The sequence below is a fragment of the Centroberyx gerrardi genome, chromosome 14, assembly GCF_048128805.1.
Source record: "Centroberyx gerrardi isolate f3 chromosome 14, fCenGer3.hap1.cur.20231027, whole genome shotgun sequence".
NCBI lineage: Eukaryota > Metazoa > Chordata > Actinopteri > Beryciformes > Berycidae > Centroberyx > Centroberyx gerrardi.
The window spans coordinates 9,347,111-9,366,525 of record NC_136010.1 but is presented as its reverse complement, the minus strand read 5'-3'; the positions used below and the strand labels follow the sequence as shown (position 1 = coordinate 9,366,525).

At 42.4% G+C, this 19,415-nt stretch overlaps 1 protein-coding gene across 3 annotated transcripts in view; it reads left to right on the top strand.

The window, feature by feature from the left end:
* Window positions 1-19,415, top strand: part of kif1b (kinesin family member 1B) — a 62,321-nt gene that overhangs the window by 40,879 nt on the left and 2,027 nt on the right. For all 3 annotated transcript variants that reach the window (XM_078288426.1, XM_078288427.1, XM_078288425.1), the window contains 23 exons: window positions 1,953-2,058; window positions 2,585-2,733; window positions 4,156-4,334; window positions 5,076-5,213; window positions 8,949-9,067; window positions 9,629-9,714; window positions 10,096-10,225; window positions 10,624-10,777; window positions 11,266-11,356; window positions 11,462-11,580; window positions 11,733-11,788; window positions 13,186-13,294; window positions 13,613-13,679; window positions 13,906-13,990; window positions 14,664-14,769; window positions 16,756-16,870; window positions 16,993-17,126; window positions 17,304-17,365; window positions 17,474-17,619; window positions 17,809-18,069; window positions 18,502-18,573; window positions 18,679-18,800; window positions 18,992-19,144. In XM_078288426.1, coding sequence (XP_078144552.1) covers window positions 1,953-2,058; window positions 2,585-2,733; window positions 4,156-4,334; window positions 5,076-5,213; window positions 8,949-9,067; window positions 9,629-9,714; window positions 10,096-10,225; window positions 10,624-10,777; window positions 11,266-11,356; window positions 11,462-11,580; window positions 11,733-11,788; window positions 13,186-13,294; window positions 13,613-13,679; window positions 13,906-13,990; window positions 14,664-14,769; window positions 16,756-16,870; window positions 16,993-17,126; window positions 17,304-17,365; window positions 17,474-17,619; window positions 17,809-18,069; window positions 18,502-18,573; window positions 18,679-18,800; window positions 18,992-19,144 — 2,759 coding nt within the window. The remainder of the gene's footprint in view (window positions 1-1,952; window positions 2,059-2,584; window positions 2,734-4,155; window positions 4,335-5,075; window positions 5,214-8,948; window positions 9,068-9,628; window positions 9,715-10,095; window positions 10,226-10,623; window positions 10,778-11,265; window positions 11,357-11,461; window positions 11,581-11,732; window positions 11,789-13,185; window positions 13,295-13,612; window positions 13,680-13,905; window positions 13,991-14,663; window positions 14,770-16,755; window positions 16,871-16,992; window positions 17,127-17,303; window positions 17,366-17,473; window positions 17,620-17,808; window positions 18,070-18,501; window positions 18,574-18,678; window positions 18,801-18,991; window positions 19,145-19,415) is intronic.

Below are 19,415 nucleotides of genomic sequence, written 5' to 3'. Positions count from 1 at the left end.
CTACCAGGTAAGCTGGAAAAGTATACAACATCAAATGGACAATGTACAGTATACTGTTCTTTTGAAATATACATATATGTCTGTGTTAGATCTCAGTTCTAAGTGTCTGTTGAGTGTTGTACGTCTACTATCTGAATCTGCAATATCAAGTGCCTCATTGTGGCTGTGTACCAAGTTGTGATGCTCCTTAATCAAGCACTTTGTGCAAACATACCTATTTGAGCAGTATTGTTCACAGGTTTAAAAAAAAAAAAGGATATATTGAATCCCTGTGTTGCTGGAGGTTTATTTTCAAAGTATGACTGAAATAAAATGACATGTTCCAAATGCAGTTATTTGTTATATATGGTTGGTGTTCATTTTACCACTGTCATTGAAGCAGTTTAGAGACAGTTTGAATTAGATCTCTGCATGCATGCACTATACAAGGGTGACACAGTTGCAGAGAAGACTAGACAGTTTGAGACGCTACAACAACTCAAGTCAGGATAAACACAGTAGATGTGGCTCTGCAGTTCGAATTAATAGTTTTAATTACGGTTTCCAAAACTATCATAAATTTAAAACTAGTATTTATGATTATGACTACAGAATTGTATCTACAAGTGTCAGAAAACTTTATGATTTAAGTCTTTAGTCATTACTGCAATCATTAAAGACCACAGCATGACAATTTCTCATGTGCTCACTTATCATGGGATGGGGATGAAAGTTAGATTTGCTGTCATTTATCCCATTAACATCATTGTCAGGCAATACATTTAATCATTTCATCCTTGTAATTTGGATATTCAAGTTTTGAAACAACAGTTCATTTCAGTACACATTTCAGTGTTTGCATCGCCTCTAGCAGATTAATTAGAAATCGGATTTCAATAGATTGTTTGAATCAAGTCTGCACATTCTGAGAATGCTTATGTAGCTTTGTCCCTAGTTTGCTTTTAGCTTGTTGGTAGGATTACAACAGGGAGGAGGTTAATGATATATGAAAAGGCTGCATTGTCTTCCCAGAAGACACTGAACAAACAGGATGAGGTCATCGGGACCACAGCCTTGTCCTGCACTGATGGCGCCCCTCATAGGATTACACTCGACTCAGCTTCTACCAGCACCTCTCCTCTTCCACTCCAGCCGTTTCCCTCACATTACATGATGTTGTTTGTAAATCTAGTTGACTGACAATGAAGAGTACCTTTCCAAAATGCTGAATATCCGTCTTTGGGAGAAAAATCATTACCTAAGTTGATCATTCAATCTGTCGCTTGGAACTTAAACAACCCACTATCCACTAAGTGCAATCATTTCCTTTAATTTTGTGTTATATCGCACTTTTTTTGGGAATGGATATCCAATTTTGGAACAAAACTCTTCAAATATTTCTGCTGCTTTAACTGTTCAGTTGCAGGGTTATGGGTTTTTAATGATGGACACAGGATTTTTTGTGGCATTCAAATACGTATATCCTCACAACAATAATGTTATTTTAAGTGAAAGTCTATAACCCCCAACTCCCACTACATTTTACACATACAATCTGACTAGGATCCAGCATGCAGGTCTAGTAAAGTGAAGGAAAAACTGCCCACTCATTTCACATTTCATTACACATTTAATTAAATTGTAAACCCACTGTCATTTCACTTTTTGCAGTATTTGTTGTTGTTAAAAAATAATCTAAAGCTTCAGACTGATTTAGCCTAGATGAGAATCATGTAGCTCGGCCGCTGTGACTGACCAAAGTCTTCAAATCTAGTGTAGAAATTAAAGTCTGGATGAAGTATGGAATTTCAAAATGGAAAATTGGAAACGCTGAACCAAGCTGTGTACTGATTGCTGTGTGGTGCTGACGGCCGGCTCGGCTCGGCTCGGCTCGGCTCCCCTCCTGTTGTTGTGGCTGATGGGCAGCTCTCCATGCTCCCTCTCTTCTTTCTCTCCTCTGTGCTGCTGTCCAGGTTTATGAGAGCAAGTTGCAGGAGCTTCAGAAACAGGTGGAAACCCGTTCGCTGGCAGCCGAGACACCTGACGAAGAAGACGAGGAAGAGGAGGAGGAGGAAGAAGGTGTGTATATTTTCAGCAAGCTTATGTCCTGCGAATGGGCTGTATCAAAGCAGATATTATTGAATACAAAATAGGCCAAATGAAAAGTTATATTTGATACGTAAACAACTATAAAGAATCACAAATCTCCTCTGACATCTATATTTTTTTATTTCACATTTTCTGTCCAGAGCCTAAACTACTGGGATGTGCGTATAGTATTTTCTCTCTCATAAACATCAAAAGGAAATCATATCACATGTAACTTAATTCAGTTTAATGAAAAGTTGTTAATATTACCATACTAATTACCCACTGAGGGAATTCAGTCCATCCAGTCAATTAACATATCTTCTAATCCGCCTAAAAATGGAAAACGCACTACTAATGTAACTACTGATAATTACTACACACACATTTTACCGAGGTCAAAGTAAACCTGTGTTACTTGAAGTCTGTTTGAACTGTGTATATGTGTGTGTGTGTGTGTGTGTGTGTTTATGTGGATACACATCATGGTAACGCACCGTCTCGTGTCGCCCTGCAGTGCCGTGGACGCAGCATGAGTTTGAGCTGGCTCAGTGGGCCTTCAGAAAGTGGAGGTACCATCAGTTCACCTCCCTCCGCGACCAGCTGTGGGGAAACGCCGTCTACCTGAAGGAGGCCAATGCCATCAGTGTGGAGCTGAAGAAGAAGGTAAACAACCTTCCATTTAAATTTCTCTCCCGAAATATAATAATAACAAGTTAGGTTTGCCAGCTGTGACCGTCTTAGCAAATCATGTAGCAGGTGTAAGTATTTTTTCTGTGACAGTCGTCATGGTTACAGAGGAGTACCAGTAGTTTGTTTACAGTCTTGGATAATATCATCGCTACCGAGTGACGAGATCAATAGAGAACAGCAAAACGTATTGATGATCTCATTTATCATATTGCAGTTGTAATGATTATTGAAAGATAAGATGAAACATTATTGATCCCGGTGGGGAAATTCAGTTGTTGTAGCAGCAAAAGTAATAGGATTCAGCAGGGACAAATAGAATATAAGCAGAAAAATAGAACATACAATAAGCAATTAAAACAGTAGAAATAATATAAACAATAAAGGAATACATATAATAATAGAATATTAATTGTGGGGTTAAATAATAAATAAAGTTTAATAAAAAGTGTGTGGGTGTGTGATACTAAAGCGTGCTTGAGTAGTTGCATGCGTCAATCTTCATTATAAATAAAGCATTTCAACAACTGATCCATTTCTGTATGTCCATATTACAGTAGATGACAAGATTTGAAGAGGTTGTAACAAGTTTGGTTGGTTCTGATTGTATTGAATAGCATAACATGACACCTACAGACGTGCGTCAGCCTCGCAGCCATCCCACATGGGGTGTTGGGCTCTCTGACTCTAAAGCACGATGACGGCATTAAGTGACCTGCTGACCATAATCCTAAACGTACACCCACGTGATGATGTCACGAAGGGCGGCACAAGGTTGATTAAGATTTCTATTCAGCCCAGATTGATGTTTGCGCTCTAATTAATGGGACGTTCAACTCGAAGCGTATGTTTGAGATAATGCAGGAGCCGGTCCTTTAAATCATCCAGGTTGGGTTGTGATTTATTGTCAGAGATGAACAAACAGCATTTGTTATAAATCAGTCTGTTCTGCTCCACCTTCCCCATCAGCAGAGCATTATGATTTATATTCTGATCGTAGCTGTATCGAGTGGTAGGCGCAGGGTGATAGATATTGGAGATGGGTCTTCTGTCACATAGATGTTTTCGGGAGGGGGAGGTTTATTTATCTTCAGGTTTCTGCCCGTCTCTTATTTATATCCAGTGTTGTTCTTTGGTTGAGCTCATTGCCCCCGCTGGACATCAGGCAGAGAAAGGCACAAAAAAGAGGGAAGTATGGATTTGTGTGACCTTTCAACCTTGGTGTGTCTACAGTGATTAAGAGCCCTTCTGCAAAGGGCAATGAACCCTACAGCGTCCTCTATGTCTTTGGATTGACAAAAAAAAACTAGATCTTAATGACTTATGCTTGTTTTTTTTCCCTTGGCTTGGCTTTTTTTTTTTTTACTAACCACTCACTCTTTTCCTCCACCTCCCCAGGTCCAGTTCCAGTTTGTCTTGTTGACAGACACACTGTACTCTCCGCTGCCTCCTGAGCTCCTGCCCCCGGAGCCAGAGAAGGAGCGCGACTCCAGGCCTTTCCCCCGTACGGTGGTGGCTGTGGAGGTCCAAGACCTGAAGAACGGAGCCACACACTACTGGTCCCTGGAGAAACTCAAGTAAGGCCCACACCATACCTTAAACTAGTCCTGGATTTAGTTACATTTGTTTCAAAGTGCAATATTGAGTCACACAAGAGCAATGTGTCATCCATTATGCACTTTAAGTGGTAGAAATCCCCTATCCTGCATCTACCATGCATGAGTTCTGGGGATGGGACGATATATTGAAATTCAATATATCGCAATACAAAAATGTGACAATACGTATCGTGGGGCATAAAAATGAATCGCAATATTAGCTATATTTTATTCTGCTGTAGTAATCACAAATAAGATGGCTTGACCGTCACAGTCTCACAAGCTGTCCATCCAAATTATATTATTTGCACTTTGTAATGATATTGTTGTTTACATTCTAGCCAGCCAATGCCGATGCTATAAAGATTTGTGGCTCAGAAACAAACATAATTCTGCACAGTCATACTTTGTTGTCACTGTGCTCTTATTTATTACATTGTATCGTGGTTGTGTTGAATCGTGAGCCCCATTTCACGTATCGAATCGTATCGTGAGAGAAGCATATTCCCATCCCTAATGCAGCATTCACTGCACTTCTGCTCAAATGTTAAGAATTCTTGTATCTCAAACAGCTAATTTTTCATGCTTCCTGGTGGCCAAAAAATACAATTACAAATACAATACAAATACTTTTTTTCCTCCTGTGACACCCGTTAAGTGAACTGTACATTATCTTTCTGCTCCTCATTAATGCAAAGTGCGCTGTGCTGTGATTTGCAGGCAGCGGCTGGAACAGATGAGAGAGATGTATGACCGCGCCGGAGAGATGGCCTCCTCCAATCAGGAGGACGGCGAGGGCACTCTGACAGGAAGTGACCCCTTCTACGACCGCTTCCATTGGTTCAAACTAGTGGGGAGGTATGTAACACAAACAACAACAGGGAAAAACAACATATACACATCATTATACACCACCAATTATGTAGTTGTGAATTGAGTAGCATTTGTTGTGCCTGTTGTTTCTCAGCAGGTTTAGTTATAAGTAATAGTAAGAGTGAAATTAAGTTAATTTATGCGTCTGAGATCAAAGTGTCTGGTTTTGTTTTTGTGGCCTACTCTCATATGATTTGGGTTCACTCAGGTCTCTAGGGAGCTTTTGTGAATCATGCATAAAATGTGTCTGTGCATTTACTTGCCTTCCTTTCCATTATTCATTTTCATGGTCCAATACTGTTACATTGATTCATTTTCTGTCATTAGAGCCATATGTTTCAATGTTTCACATTTTAGCATTTTTTATCATTTATGTCTGACGTTCTCATATTGCTCATGTATATCCTTTTATTTTTTTTATTTTTTTTGTTCAAGTTGTGTTCATAGTTTGATTTTTCATGTGATTTTCATTTAGTGTTTATTGATTTCATTTCATTTATCGATGCTGTTTTGTGTATTAAGATTCATTTTTGACCCGCATCATACCTTAAATTGTGTTTTTGCTTCAAAAACATAATACTGTGTCATTTTCATTTATGCTTCATATGATTTCGCTGTGTCTAATGCCATACCTGTGTTGAGATCATCCTTTCCAGTTCATACAAAAGCTTGTTAACAACATAGTGGATTTGGATAATGTAGAAAGAGCATTTTGTATTCTATCCTTTTTCAGCCAGCTCACATTAGCAGATTCACAGGCTAATCCTGTTACAGTGGCATTTCACTTTGGTACACAATTTCCATATTTCAATAGACTGGTGTGACTGCTGTTAACCTCTGATAATAGGTTAACAGCTCCTTTAGAGAATGAATTATTCACTGGCATTTGTGCATTTTTCTCTGTTTTTTTTTTTTCTGCTTTAGCTAACTTTCATAATTTGAGCAGGTACACAAATGTTAGCATGGGTCATCTTTACTGATTAACAGGACAGCCAGTGTTGGTGGTTGATTGCTTATTAACTCAAACAAGAAAAAAAAACATACCACAGTAAACTATATAAAGATATAATTTGTAGGAAAACTATGAATCTTATACCAAAGTGAAATATCACTTCTAAGCCACACTTCATGAGCCGCAGTGATTTCTGTAACTCTCCAAACTCTTCTATAACTGGATTATTCCCTTTACTTGGTTCTTGCCACTGCTCCCAAACCACCAACACCCCCCCATCCCTTTTTACCCCCACCCCCCCCTCCCTCCGCACCCCTCAGCTCCCCCATCTTCCACGGTTGCGTTAACGAGCGCCTGGCCGACCGCACGCCCTCGCCCACCTTCTCCACCACCGACTCGGAGATCACCGAGCTGGCCGACGAGCGCCAGAGCGAGATGTCCGACTTGATCGACGACGAGGCGTTTGTGGACGACACCAGCTCCGACGCCGGCACGGAGGAGGGCTCGGACATCTTCAGCGACGGCCAGGACCCCTTCTACGACCGCTCCCCCTGGTTCATCCTGGTGGGAAGGTTGGTGACCGGCCACGGCATCCCCACCTCCACCTCCTCCACACACAGGCTGGGACAGGAGGCTGGGCGGGTGCTGGCTGGGTGCTGTTTAGTGTCGTTTCTTCATTTGCACAGGTGTAGAACACAGTGAAGGGATTAAAAACACAGAGATAATATAACACATGCCATTTGGTGGATGCTTTTTATTCAAAGCGCCTTACATACATTCTTAGAATTGGTGGCCACAGTGAGAAAAAAATGATTAAGGAAAACAACTAATAAATAGTGGGAAGGAAGCAAAATGAAAAAGGCAGAAACAAGATAAAAAAAAACATTTGTGCAGGTAAGAAAAAAAACGCTATAGGGCTTCTAAAACATCTCACCTCAAAATGAATAAAAGTAAGAAATAAAAAAGAATAAAAAGAGTATTGTTGACTACAATACACCACATCATTAAACAGTGGTGTTAAACGTTTGAAACAGGATTCATAGATGAATTTATGTTTGTTCAAATATATGTCTGTGAAATAGGGATAGACAGATTTTATCCCCAACAGCATCTAGGCAATAAAGCATCGTCATTTTACATATCTTTTCCTGGAACAGGGTGAATGAATGATCAAATGCAGTGTTATTTCAGGCCAAGTCAGAAGCTGAGAGATACGAGCAAATAAGTATATCACTTATTAATTTAGAGAGAATCACAAAAACCCCCTCCGCGGCGCAAGAATCATCTCAAAACCAGATCTTCTATTCGTTGCAGCCTTGAAGAGATAAATTGGAACAGTTTTGAATTTAATACGATTAGTCACCCTTCTGCGAGGACGGGCCTACTTTGTGCGAGTTGCATTTAATTTCGCGTCAGTTCCCAAGAAATTGAAAAAGCCAGCATCCTTTTCTCTCCACCTCCTCCCAGCATGGTGTTTCATCCCCTGCCACCATCGCAGTACTGACTGTATTAACTCCCATCTGTGTGTGAAGTATTTGCCGTGGCGAAGTTTATTAGCTGTCTGTCATTTTTTTGTCTGTCAGTTGTTCTTTTTTTCATCATTTGAACCCTGTTTTATTTTCTGTTTTGTTATTTAAATGCTGGTTCAACCATTTGTTTTTATACCTTCTGTTTACCTTCTGTTTTAACACTGTACTTGGACTGTATTAACACAGTGGTAGTTGGCAGTCACATAATCCTGCTCGCTTGTAGTATATTTGTTTTACTACAATGTTAAGAATAAACAGAAATAGTAGCAGCATTTGAAATCGCAGCACACCTTGTGTCCAGCCTGTAGCCACAGTGTTGTAAACATCACAGCTCTGTAATAAACACAGCATGCCAATCCCAGAATAAGACGGCAGATCAATGCGGGCTTCAACCCAGCCAGACTCCCTGCGCTGTGGTCTTAACAGCCGTGGCGCGCTACCTGCGTCAGCGTGACTTCAGAGATTTGGCAGAGCGATATCTCTCCTCCGCCTTGGCCTTGAGTTTCCTGCAAAGGGAGGGGAGGGAGAGAGGGAGAGGAGAGGGAGGGGCGGCGGAGCGAAAAAGAGTAGGTCACCAGGGGTGCAGCAAATCAACTCCCACAAAACCAAATGTCAGTGTGTGTGTGCGTTTGCGTGTGTGACTAAAGCTAACGCTGCCGTACCACGACACAATAAACCAGTCTGTTACTACTGCTGCATCTCAATTGATCTTTCATTACTCCTGCTGTGTGCTGTCTTTACAGTTTCAACACAAAGTGGAAGGTTTAAGCTGCTTTGATTTCATGTGTGATTTTATTTTCTGTCTTTTTTGTTTTTGTTATTTTGGCTTATCCTCTAACAGTAACATATTAAGTGTCACTAATTTATTGCAATGTGTTGTTGCAGTCATTCATCTGTTACTGAATCAAATGTTTCTTCCTTTTGTGCATATTATAAGAGGTTTGAGTCACCAGGATGAGTCATAGTTGTTGCTCTATAGATTTTATACATTGCTCTATAGATTTTCTGTCTCCATGTGACTAATGAGATATTTATCAATAAGTGGATGTCTGATTTCCTTGTGTTAGGCATAATTAAATGTAACAGATGAAATTACAATTCTAAAACATAAAAATGTCACACTTCACAAAATATCTTCATTTTGTCTTCAAATGAATACCGACTATACAATGCGGCAGCTGTTCCTAAGCAGAGTAGAATCAGGTTTTCAGTTCTCTCTCTCTCACTCTTTACTCGCAGAGCTTTTGTGTACCTGAGCAACCTGCTGTACCCTGTACCCCTGGTTCACCGTGTTGCCATAGTGACAGAGAAGGGCGAAGTGCGTGGTTTCCTGCGTGTCGGGGTCCAGGCTATTGCCGGTGAGTAGCTCAAGCTGTTCTCAAATAAGCATAACGGCAAGCCTTTTGAGATTCCCTCTGTGTAAAGGTTTACCCGTCCTAGTTTTCAATTTTTGCTCTTTGATAATGTTTCTAGAATGTGATTTTTTTTATATTAAAGGGGCATTAGAGTTATAAAAGCTAGAAAAAACATTGGTATTGATCAACAACCCTATCAAACCTCTGCAGATATATTATCTAAAAATCATACTTATTGCCCCTTTGATTAATATTCATCTATTAGTGTCATATGGTGTAACATTATATTCGTATCACAATGTTTTTGCCTTTTCTACACTACTTGATACCAAAGCATTTTTCACTCAAACTAAACCATAACCAGGCAAACAGATGCAACTCAAGTCCAACTCTGTTTGGATATTGATATGAAAATGTTCGCAGTGCCCTCAAAGCCGCTGATCTAACGGCAGACAGAGAATTCCCTGAGTTTCTTTCTGTATTCTGCTTGATGTGCTTTGATAACTTCAGTCGGCTCCGTGCCTGTGATAGTTTCTGATGAGAGGATGACTTGTCTCTCTGTAGCTGATGAAGAGGCTCCAGACTACGGGTCAGGAGTGAGACAGTCAGGAACCGCCAAGATCTCCTTTGATGATGAGTACTTCAAAAAGGTAAGCCCCGAGTCAGACGAAGGTAGTTTCAAACTTGATGACACACTCTTTTTTTGTTGTTGTTGTTGTTTGGTACAGTCTTTGGGAAAAACAATGAAAAACAATGAAGTCAGCACAGGAGGTGAGAATGAGGTTGTGTTTTGTTGTTGTTTTTATATCACTTTTGCTAAGGAATCTACTTAATGTCCCAGTCATATCTGAATGGGTGAATAAGTAGATGGAATAGCAAATGTAATTTTTCAACCTTATTTATCCATTATTGAACAAATAATATTAAAAACACCTTCTTACACAGGTGCAGGTTTGACTGACTGTTTTATTTCTCTCAACCAGCTATATGCTAATGTCCTTCCTCCTCTTCCTCTCTCTCCGTCCAATCAGAATGACTTCTCCTCCACGGTTATGACCCGCTCCGGCTTGTCCCTTGAGGAGCTGCGCATTGTGGAGGGTCAGGGTCAGAGTTCAGAGGTCATCACGCCCTCGGAGGAGCTCAACAGAATCAATGACATGGGTACGGCTGCCAGACCTTCACCTCTCCGCTCGTAAATACCAGAGCTCACAGCCCAGTGGGAAACACGCTGGGCAGATGGTCCTGTTGAATGCAAAAGGACGACTTAAAACGGTTTGATGCAGGCTGAGAGACATGGAGGGGGATCGCAGGTTTAGTTATGGAAATGAGTCTCATGCAGTAATTTGCGGTTAGACTGTGAAGGAATGTATACAAAGGCTATTTGATGAGCGAACAGCAGAATTTACTCTACAAATCACGAGCTTGATAACTTGTGTAGAACCCAGTGGCGACTGTATTGTGTAGAGCCACGCATTCATATGCAGATCGCATTGCCCGTCAAGTTCAGCGTCGGGTCATTTCCAGTACGAGTCCTAACCTTCCCCTGCGGTTCTCCTCAGACCTGAAGCTGGGGAACGCGGTGGAGACCAAGCTGAGCCATGGCGAGGGTCTGGCAGGCCAGCTGGAGGTGGGCAGCATCTTCACCTTCCGTGTGACCGTGCTGCAGGCCAGCGGCATCCTGCCCGAATACGCCGACATCTTCTGCCAGTTCAAGTGAGTTTACTCTGATAACTTAAATTATAGTGTCACAGCTTTACAGTTGTATGTGCAGCATGTGCCGTCTTAAGAAATATATATCTGACGAATTAAAATGTAGTAATAATGACAAAACATAATGAAAAAATATGTTATACCATTTTCTTGAAGTTACATTTGTTGTACAATAAAAGTAAACCATTAGCAATCAACTACAATAAATGGAAGACACAAGAGACTACTGCATAGATATACTGCGTATCACAACAATTCATAAAAGCCAGTAAGTACACCATCAAATTGAAATCAAAACGACGACCGATACGGCTTTCTCTTGATGGCACACTCAGCAAAATTCAAAAACCAACAAACTAATTCATAATGCTAATATAGGACAATGAGAGCAATAACAAGTTATCAGCTAAATGCTAAAAGTTGATCAAATTCAGGTTTCTTTTCCACAATAACATGCTACACATCGATGACGGTTTCTGTTCTGTCCTCAGTTTCCTGCATCGCCATGATGAGGCTTTCTCCACTGAGCCTCTGAAGAACGCTGGCAAAGGAGCTCCGCTGGGCTTCTACCATGTGCAGAATGTGAGTGTACACACAAACACACACACACACACACACACATACAAACAATTTAACATTATGTTTGTAATTTTTGACAACTCCTCCTTTGTTGTCCTCTCTGTTCAGGTTTCAGTAGAGGTGACAGAGTCGTTCATTGAGTACATCAAGACCAAACCCATCGTGTTTGAAGTGTTCGGTCACTACCAGCAGCATCCTCTGCACCATCATGGCCAGGACCTCATCAGGTCAGTGGGATTAAGATAACGATCCTTCCTTCCATCAAAGAATGTTTTACTAGTGGAACCAGTTACTTGCATCCTGCTAAAATACCTTAAATGTACTTTACAAATAGAGAGTGTATGTAATGTTGAGTTATTTGTTATTTTTTTCCTAACAGTCCTCCTACACCATCAAGGAAGTACTATCCTATTCCCATGCCGCTGTCTAAGCCAGGTAAGGATTTCATAGTTATTACACCACATAGCTGCAAAACAGTTCTGTACGTTTCACCATCATTACAGCACATTTTTTTTCTGTTCGTCATGGTTGTATTGGCATGCCTCCTATTTCCTTACACTTGTTCTTTTTCATTTCTCGCTTCCTTTGGATTTTTTGTCTTTTCCAACACTTCATCATTCCCTTGCAATCCATGTACACAACTCCTCCATCTTCCCTCTGCCGCCTCTCCTCTTTCGATCATTCTCACCATCCCCCCCCCCGTATCACACATTGCAACCCCAGACCACGCCCGTAAGATAGAGCTGGTCCGCTACCTGATGAGCGGCTATGTGAACGGCCAGGTGCTGGACACGCTGTCTGAGCACGCCAACGCTCTGGCCTCCACCGCTGTGGCCAGCCTGGACGACGGGGCCGACCAGCTCTCTCACTTCCCCTTCCTCCCGGTGCCCTTTGACCCCGTGCTAACCATGCCCAGGCGCCATGGTTGGTACAGCGGACACTGTAGTCGCTAAAAGAGGAAGCAGTAGATGCACCTGTGTTGTACCTATTAGACTAGTGCTGTGCTGTGCTCTTGTGGTGCTTTGTGACTGCAGGCTATAGCAAGATATCGCTCCCCAGTGGTTCTGTGTGCTGCAACTTGCTGCAAGGCTATTTAGGTCTATTCAGCTCAGTCCTGTCGCTTACAAACGCGCCTGAGCTGACACCTATAGGCAAATCTGCTGCATATGCTGCGGATTAACTCATACAATAAAATAGAATATTTATCATAATCACATCGTATCACTGACATTGCATTCACAGCATAAAGCAGAATGCAGAGGCTTAAGCCTTACGGGCCCCTACCACAGTCCAATTACCTTTAATTTGGAATAATACATGCTCATTTCAGCCATATCTAACGCTACTGAAGGCATATGGAATGTGTAGCTGTGTGCAGCAGAGATTAGGCTGTTTCAACAGGCACATAATCCTGATGTGTCAGACAGCAGGGTGTTGTCAGCGCGGGTGTAATCTGTGATTTAGCTCCTCATAGCACCTCAGTACGTGCAGCTGTTGGTTTTGAATATGATGTGTCATAGTCATTTCCCTTGTGCTTGTGTGTCCTGCTTTTTTCAGTGGTAATGGAATTTATAATTAACAGATCATTTAGATATTGGTTATTATATTTCTGTAGGCCAATGGCTCAGTATCCAGTTTCAGCAGTGCATTCATACCATCGTCCACTCCAAGGTTTTCACACCCATCACATTTCAGTCTCCATTTACCAATCCAGTGAATATAGAAAGGACATGCATTTCTATCCTTTTTTTCTTCACTTCTCCCTTATGAAATTTAGGCGAATACCAGTGTGTCTTTTTATATTAAGGTTTATGCGTGTGTGTGTGTGTCAGTTCCAGCCACCAAGCTGAACACCATTACCAAGTCCAACCTGGGCCAGTGTGTCAGCAAGTACGACCTGCTGGTCTGGTTTGAGATCAGCGAGCTGGAGCCCACTGGAGAGTGAGTATCTGCACACACGTAAACACACACACACACACACACACACACACACACACACCACACATATGTCCATACTCATGTTCACACAGTAACAAATGAAAGCTTTGCTGTATGTTCACCTGGAACAAAAATGTCATCTGATGTTCATTGTTCTTTTAAAGGAAACAGATCCTCAAAATTTTACTATTTTAAAGGCTCAAGATACCTAATAAATGTAATAATATTTAATGGTAATGGTTTTACTTTCAAACAGTAGGTGTCACAGTTTTCAAATGTTTTAAGTGTCCTGACTCAGCATGACCTCTCTCTCTCCACCAGGTACATCCCAGCTGTAGTGGATCACAGCGGGGGATTGCCCTGCCACGGCACCTACCTACTGCACCAGGTACAGGAGCTCCACCCATTTCTTACTAGACATCCACATTAGTCACTAGATCTATAAAATCAATCCTGTTGGCTTACAAAAACAGTTGGGGCCACCCTGTTTCCTTTCTTTCAAACCAATAAAGCATGTCTCTTTTGTTATTAGGATGCTTACAAGCAACTTAATTATGTTCTAGCTGTGTGTTGCGGTCTACTCTAATCCTAAGCTCCTGTCTTCTTTGCTGCAGGGGATCCAGCGGAGGATCACGGTGACTCTCATCCATGAGAAGGGTAGCGAGCTCCACTGGAAGGACGTCCGTGAGCTGGTCGTGGGTGAGTGCTCCTCCCTCGGGGATTTACTGGTTCTACCTCACTACAGCGCGCAGGCACCAGAGAGACAAAAACACTCTGTTCCCCCGCTGGTGTTAAAGCACACCAGACTATCGCAGTTTGAGAGAACAGGATGTTGCTGCGTAACCATTTCCTCATCCGCACAGCAAGATCAATGAATGCAGTGACAATATGATACGACACCTTTTATCGCCCTGAAGGAATTCAGTTTGTGTGGCCAGCACAGAAAATATAGTGCATGACTTTTCACGGTTATACCAGTATGGAGAGTCTATTTATGCTCACTGATTCTGTTTCTGCTCAAGCCATCTCTCTCTTTAAGTAGGTTTATAGCTGTTAGGACAAATAATTACAAAAAAATTCTACATTTTACATTTTAGTCATTTAGCTGCTGACAGTCTCATCCAGAGCAACTTCTATTAAGTGAACAGGCATGAGTTTGGAGTTTGGTGTCTTGCTCCAGGACGCTTTGACAGGATATATGACAGTTAATGTACATACTGGCTTGTAGTGGGGATTGAACTTGTTCGGTTTCAGTTACAGGACATTGTGTCTAACCATTAAACCGCCCTGCTGACCCAATTCAGCCGTTATGCGTGCGATCTGAGCTGATAGCGGTGATCTTGATCCGTTGTGCTGCTCTGTGCCCCACCAGGTCGCATCAGGAACAAGGCCGAGGTGGACGACAGCGCTGCTGACGCTGTCCTGTCCCTTAACATTATTTCCGCTAAGAACATCAAGTCATCCCACAACTCCAACAGGTAGGAGAAATGACTCACTATCTTTAGTTGAGCAATATTCGGACTACCTAAAATACAGTTTTACATACAAGAGAGTACATACACACAAGATTTCATAGTGTAAATACAGCCGTTTATGTGTATTAATATCTTATAGTCTTGTCAGGCATTCTTGTGTTTATTCAGCACTGAAGTTTCATTGCTTACATTCTGTTTACAGTCACTATAGGCTTATATTGAATATAAACACATTTTAAAACAATGCAGCAAACAAGAGAAATAGTCAACTCATTTTATACTGCTGCAATCACATTATTGCCACATGGTTGGTTTCTTGGTCTCAGACGCAATCACAGTTTAGAAACAGAATGTGGCAATATCTTTTAGTCGTGTGTGTGTGCTCGCCTCTGTATTACTGAATGCACATTGGGGTCATTGCATGACCATTTCCATTTTCACTGCTGTTAATTTCTCTATTAATTTGCTCCATTGTTTCTGTTGCCTGACTGTTTCTGCTTCTCTCTTTTTTCTGTGTATTCTCTCTCCTCCTGCTGCGGCTGGACTCTTGATTTTGCTCAGGCTTTCTATTGATAAGGATATTGCTAGGTACCAGCAACCAGAGAACATAAAGCTCCTTCTGTGAAAGAGCTTTATGGCTCTCTTTAGTCCTATATAGTTATAGCAATACGTTTTCCACAATTTATGTTTCATTGTCAAGTTTATTTTCCTAGCATGTTGCATTAGGGCTGCCTTTATTTCCGTCAATATTTAGTGTCTAAAAATACTGATAATTTGCATTGCTAATGATTTTTTGGTCAAGTATTAAAGGCAGTCTTAAGTGCAAATGCTACCCCTTTTGTGTTAGTTTGTGTTTTTTGATAACACTTTATTATTGAATACTACAAGCCAATTCAAACCACAGTGGTATGTTGATTGTCTTTGGCACTTGGATTCCTTCCTCTTTCAGCTGTTAACACACTTTACAAGTCTTGAACCCATGAACAGCATGTGTAGGTAGACCAATGAGACACCAATAGGGCGGTTTGAGCCTGGCAGTCAGTCTGTAGGTCAGAGTGCCCCCTGCTGCTAAAGACAGGAACTGTATAGATGAGTCATCTGAAAGAGCCTGTCTCTGACGTTCATCGTGGAGAGTAGACAGACACAGAACTATTAAATGATCTGACGTAAGAGAGCGATAAATTGATGTATCCTTTTCATTTATAGATCAGCAAAGCGGTCTGTTTGACTTCAAGGAGGAATCTTGACCTTGTTTCTAACGTAACACTGTCAGATTAGTCATAGCAGTTCATGTAATATCAATTTGATCGTTTTGAATTTGAAATGGGATATGCAGGATTTTTGAAACAAGATTTTGTGTTTCCCTAATGTTACAAGGGTTACCATATATACCATAGCTTTAACATGGCATACAGTACATGTAATTTCCCCATTCTTGTTTGTGCCTGCTCTATCAAACAGGAAGCACGCCAAGCTCTCAACACAGTTCTAAACACTCTGCTTAACTAGTGTGGCTCCTGCTCATGATGTAACTATTCTCGAGGTCTCACCTCAGTGTGTTTCCTCGCATCCTGTCATCACTAGGGATGAGTGTGTGATGGAGGACCCCTTCAGTGTCTCACACACACACACGCACACACTGGCGTGTTCACTGTCTAATATCTGAGGAATGTTCACAAGTCATCAACAACAGAATGATATCTGAGTATCTATGTAGTTGTTAAGTCTCATTTTACAAAGTGATATGCTGCTATTACTCTGTGACCTGCCCTGCTTTTGGTGTGTTGACTTATAGTTTAATCACAGCTACTGTATGCATCCACAGTCCTACACACTCTAGTGTTTGTGTAATGGTCTTTCACAGTTGATTGTTAAGTTGTTTGACATTGCTAGCACTGAGTAACTAGGCACTCACAGAAGATAGTACTGTGTGGGTTGATTTCTCTCTCATTTGTTTGGAGCTAAAGACGTTTTACTTTCTCTCTTCAGGACGTTCTACCGCTTCGAGGCGGTGTGGGACAGCTCCCTGCACAACTCCCTCCTGCTCAACCGAGTCACTCCTTATGGAGAGAAGATCTACATGACCCTGTCTGCATATCTGGAGGTCGGGGACTGCTCCACTACTGCATATTGGCCCAATTTAGCATGACGTCTTTGTTGAGCTCTGTACCTTACTGTTCTTGATGCCAACATGGTTGACATGCTTACTGTGTCTCCTCTCGACAGCTTGACCACTGCATCCAGCCTGCCATTATTACCAAAGACATCTGCATGGTCTTCTACTCCCGAGACGCAAAAATCTCCCCTCCCCGTTCCCTTAGGAACCTCTTTGGGAGTGGGTACTCCAAAACCCCGGACTGGTAAGGCTTCTATCACCCAATTAAAGACAGTTGGAATATATCCTTATTGATGAATAAGCACCTTTCCGCCATGTCATGTCGATACGTTTGTGTGCCATGTTTGAAGTCCACATGTCTTTGAAGCCAGACCTTGACACAACACACACCTTTAATAGAGCCTCTTCTGCTCCATTACAGCAATCGAGTCACTGGTATCTATGAGCTGAGCTTGTGCAAGATGTCTGACACCGGAAGCCCAGGTGAGCAGTCTAGATCTTACAACGTCGCCAAGAGAAATGTTATAGGTTATGGGCCCATCTTTGTTCCTCTTAGAACTCCACGCTGATGTTTGTTTTTGTCCCGGGCAGGGATGCAGCGGAGGAGGAGGAAGATCCTGGATACATCGGTGGCCTACGTGCGTGGAGAGGAGAACCTGGCTGGCTGGAGGCCCCGAGGAGACAGCCTCATCCTGGAGCACCAATGGGAGCTGGAGAAAATGGAGCAGCTGCATGAGGTGGGTCCTCAAAACCAAGTATGAACCAAGCATGAGTGGACTGCCCACTTTCCTTTAAGAAAAGTTCCCTCTTAGAGATGTTTGAAAACATCCCCTGTATCTCTGTGAACATGTTGGTGCTCAATAAAATATTTCTTATTCGTGGAAAAGCCTGGCCCTAACCTCGCCCTGCACCTCTCCATTGTCCAGGTGGAGAAGACCCGCCACCTGCTGCTGCTGAGGGAGAAGCTGGGAGAGACGCCCCCAGTGGGATCAGCTCCCACCGCCAAGTCCCTGAGTGAGTCCCTGTCGTCCAGCATGAGCTCAGGCACCCTGTCCACCTCCACCTCCATCTCCTCGCAGATCTCTAGCACCACCTTTGAGAGCGCCATCACGCCCAGCGAGAGCAGCGGCTACGACTCGGCCGACATCGAGAGCCTGGTGGATCGCGAGAAGGAGCTGGCAACTAAGGTGAGAGCGAATTATGTAATATGGGATGGGATGGAATAGGCTCAGCAGCTTGCACTTTTGTCGCCTCACAGCAAGAAAGTCCTGGGCTTGAATCTCGGCCCCAGTCCTTTCTGTGTGGAGTTTGCATGTTTTCTCCGTGTTCATATGGGTTTCCTCTGGGAGCTCCGGTTTCTTCGCACAGTCCAAAAACATTTCAGGTGAATTGGAGAATCTAAGTTGCTCATAGGTGTAAATGTGTCTATGTGTTCGCCCTATGATAGACTGGCAACCTGTCAAATAAATGAATGAATGAATGAATGGGATATTCACAGTGATAAACTTTTGTCTGGCCCGTTTTGATGGTGGTGCTGACATTTAATTTACAAACAGTAACAGCAAGCTTTCCCTCCTGTGCTATGAACTGACTGAACTCTCCTTCGCTCTTTGTTGCAGTGCCTGCGCCTCCTGACTCACACCTTCAACAGCGAATACAACCAGGTGTGCAACAGTATCAGCGACTGCAAGGTGAGAAAAGGAAAAAGACACAAATTTTGTTTTTTTTATGCAATGTTTGCCTTGGAAACAGAAGCCAGTATGCTCAATGCCTCCCTCTTGTTCTGTTTCCCCCAGCTGTCTGACATCTCACCAATGGGACGCGACCCGTCGGTGACCAGCTTCAGCAGCGCCACCCTCACCCCCTCCTCCACCTGCCCGTCTCTGTCTGACTCCCGCTGCGGCTCCCTAGACCAGAAGTAAAACTTCCATACACTTACTTCAAACCCTCGTTTTTTAAATGTTGTTATAGACCAGTAATGCTTAATTTCTAGTATCTTCTATATAAATTGTTGCAAACAAGGCCCAGCCCACTTCCAAAGTCAAAACACAGTAAATTTGACAGCTAGTTTGTCTCCATTATACTGAGTTGGTGTACTTTGTTCTTTAGGACTCCAGAAAACAGCTCCCGTGCCTCCAGCCCCTCCTGCTCAGACTATGAGAACTTCCCCATGGTTCCCAGTCTGGAGACGTCTTACCTGGCCCGGGCCGGCAAGAACGAGTTCCTCAACCTGGTGCCTGATATTGAAGAGATGAGGCCCGGGTGAGCACTGCCATGTTTGGTCTTTTACAATCTTACAATCAGAGCTTTTTCTCTTCATATTATGTGTTGCAGTGTAATTTTAAAAATTGGTCACAATAAGATGCACACTGCAGCCCACGCAAAACAAAAATCAGTGATCCTGTTTTCCAATCCAAGCAGAAATGAGGTGAATTGATTTGACCTACTGAGCCGATTTCAACTAGAAGCAACCCGAATTGATCTGATGCTCCCCTACAAAAACGAGCACTCCCAGAACAACGGGAGTGCTTTT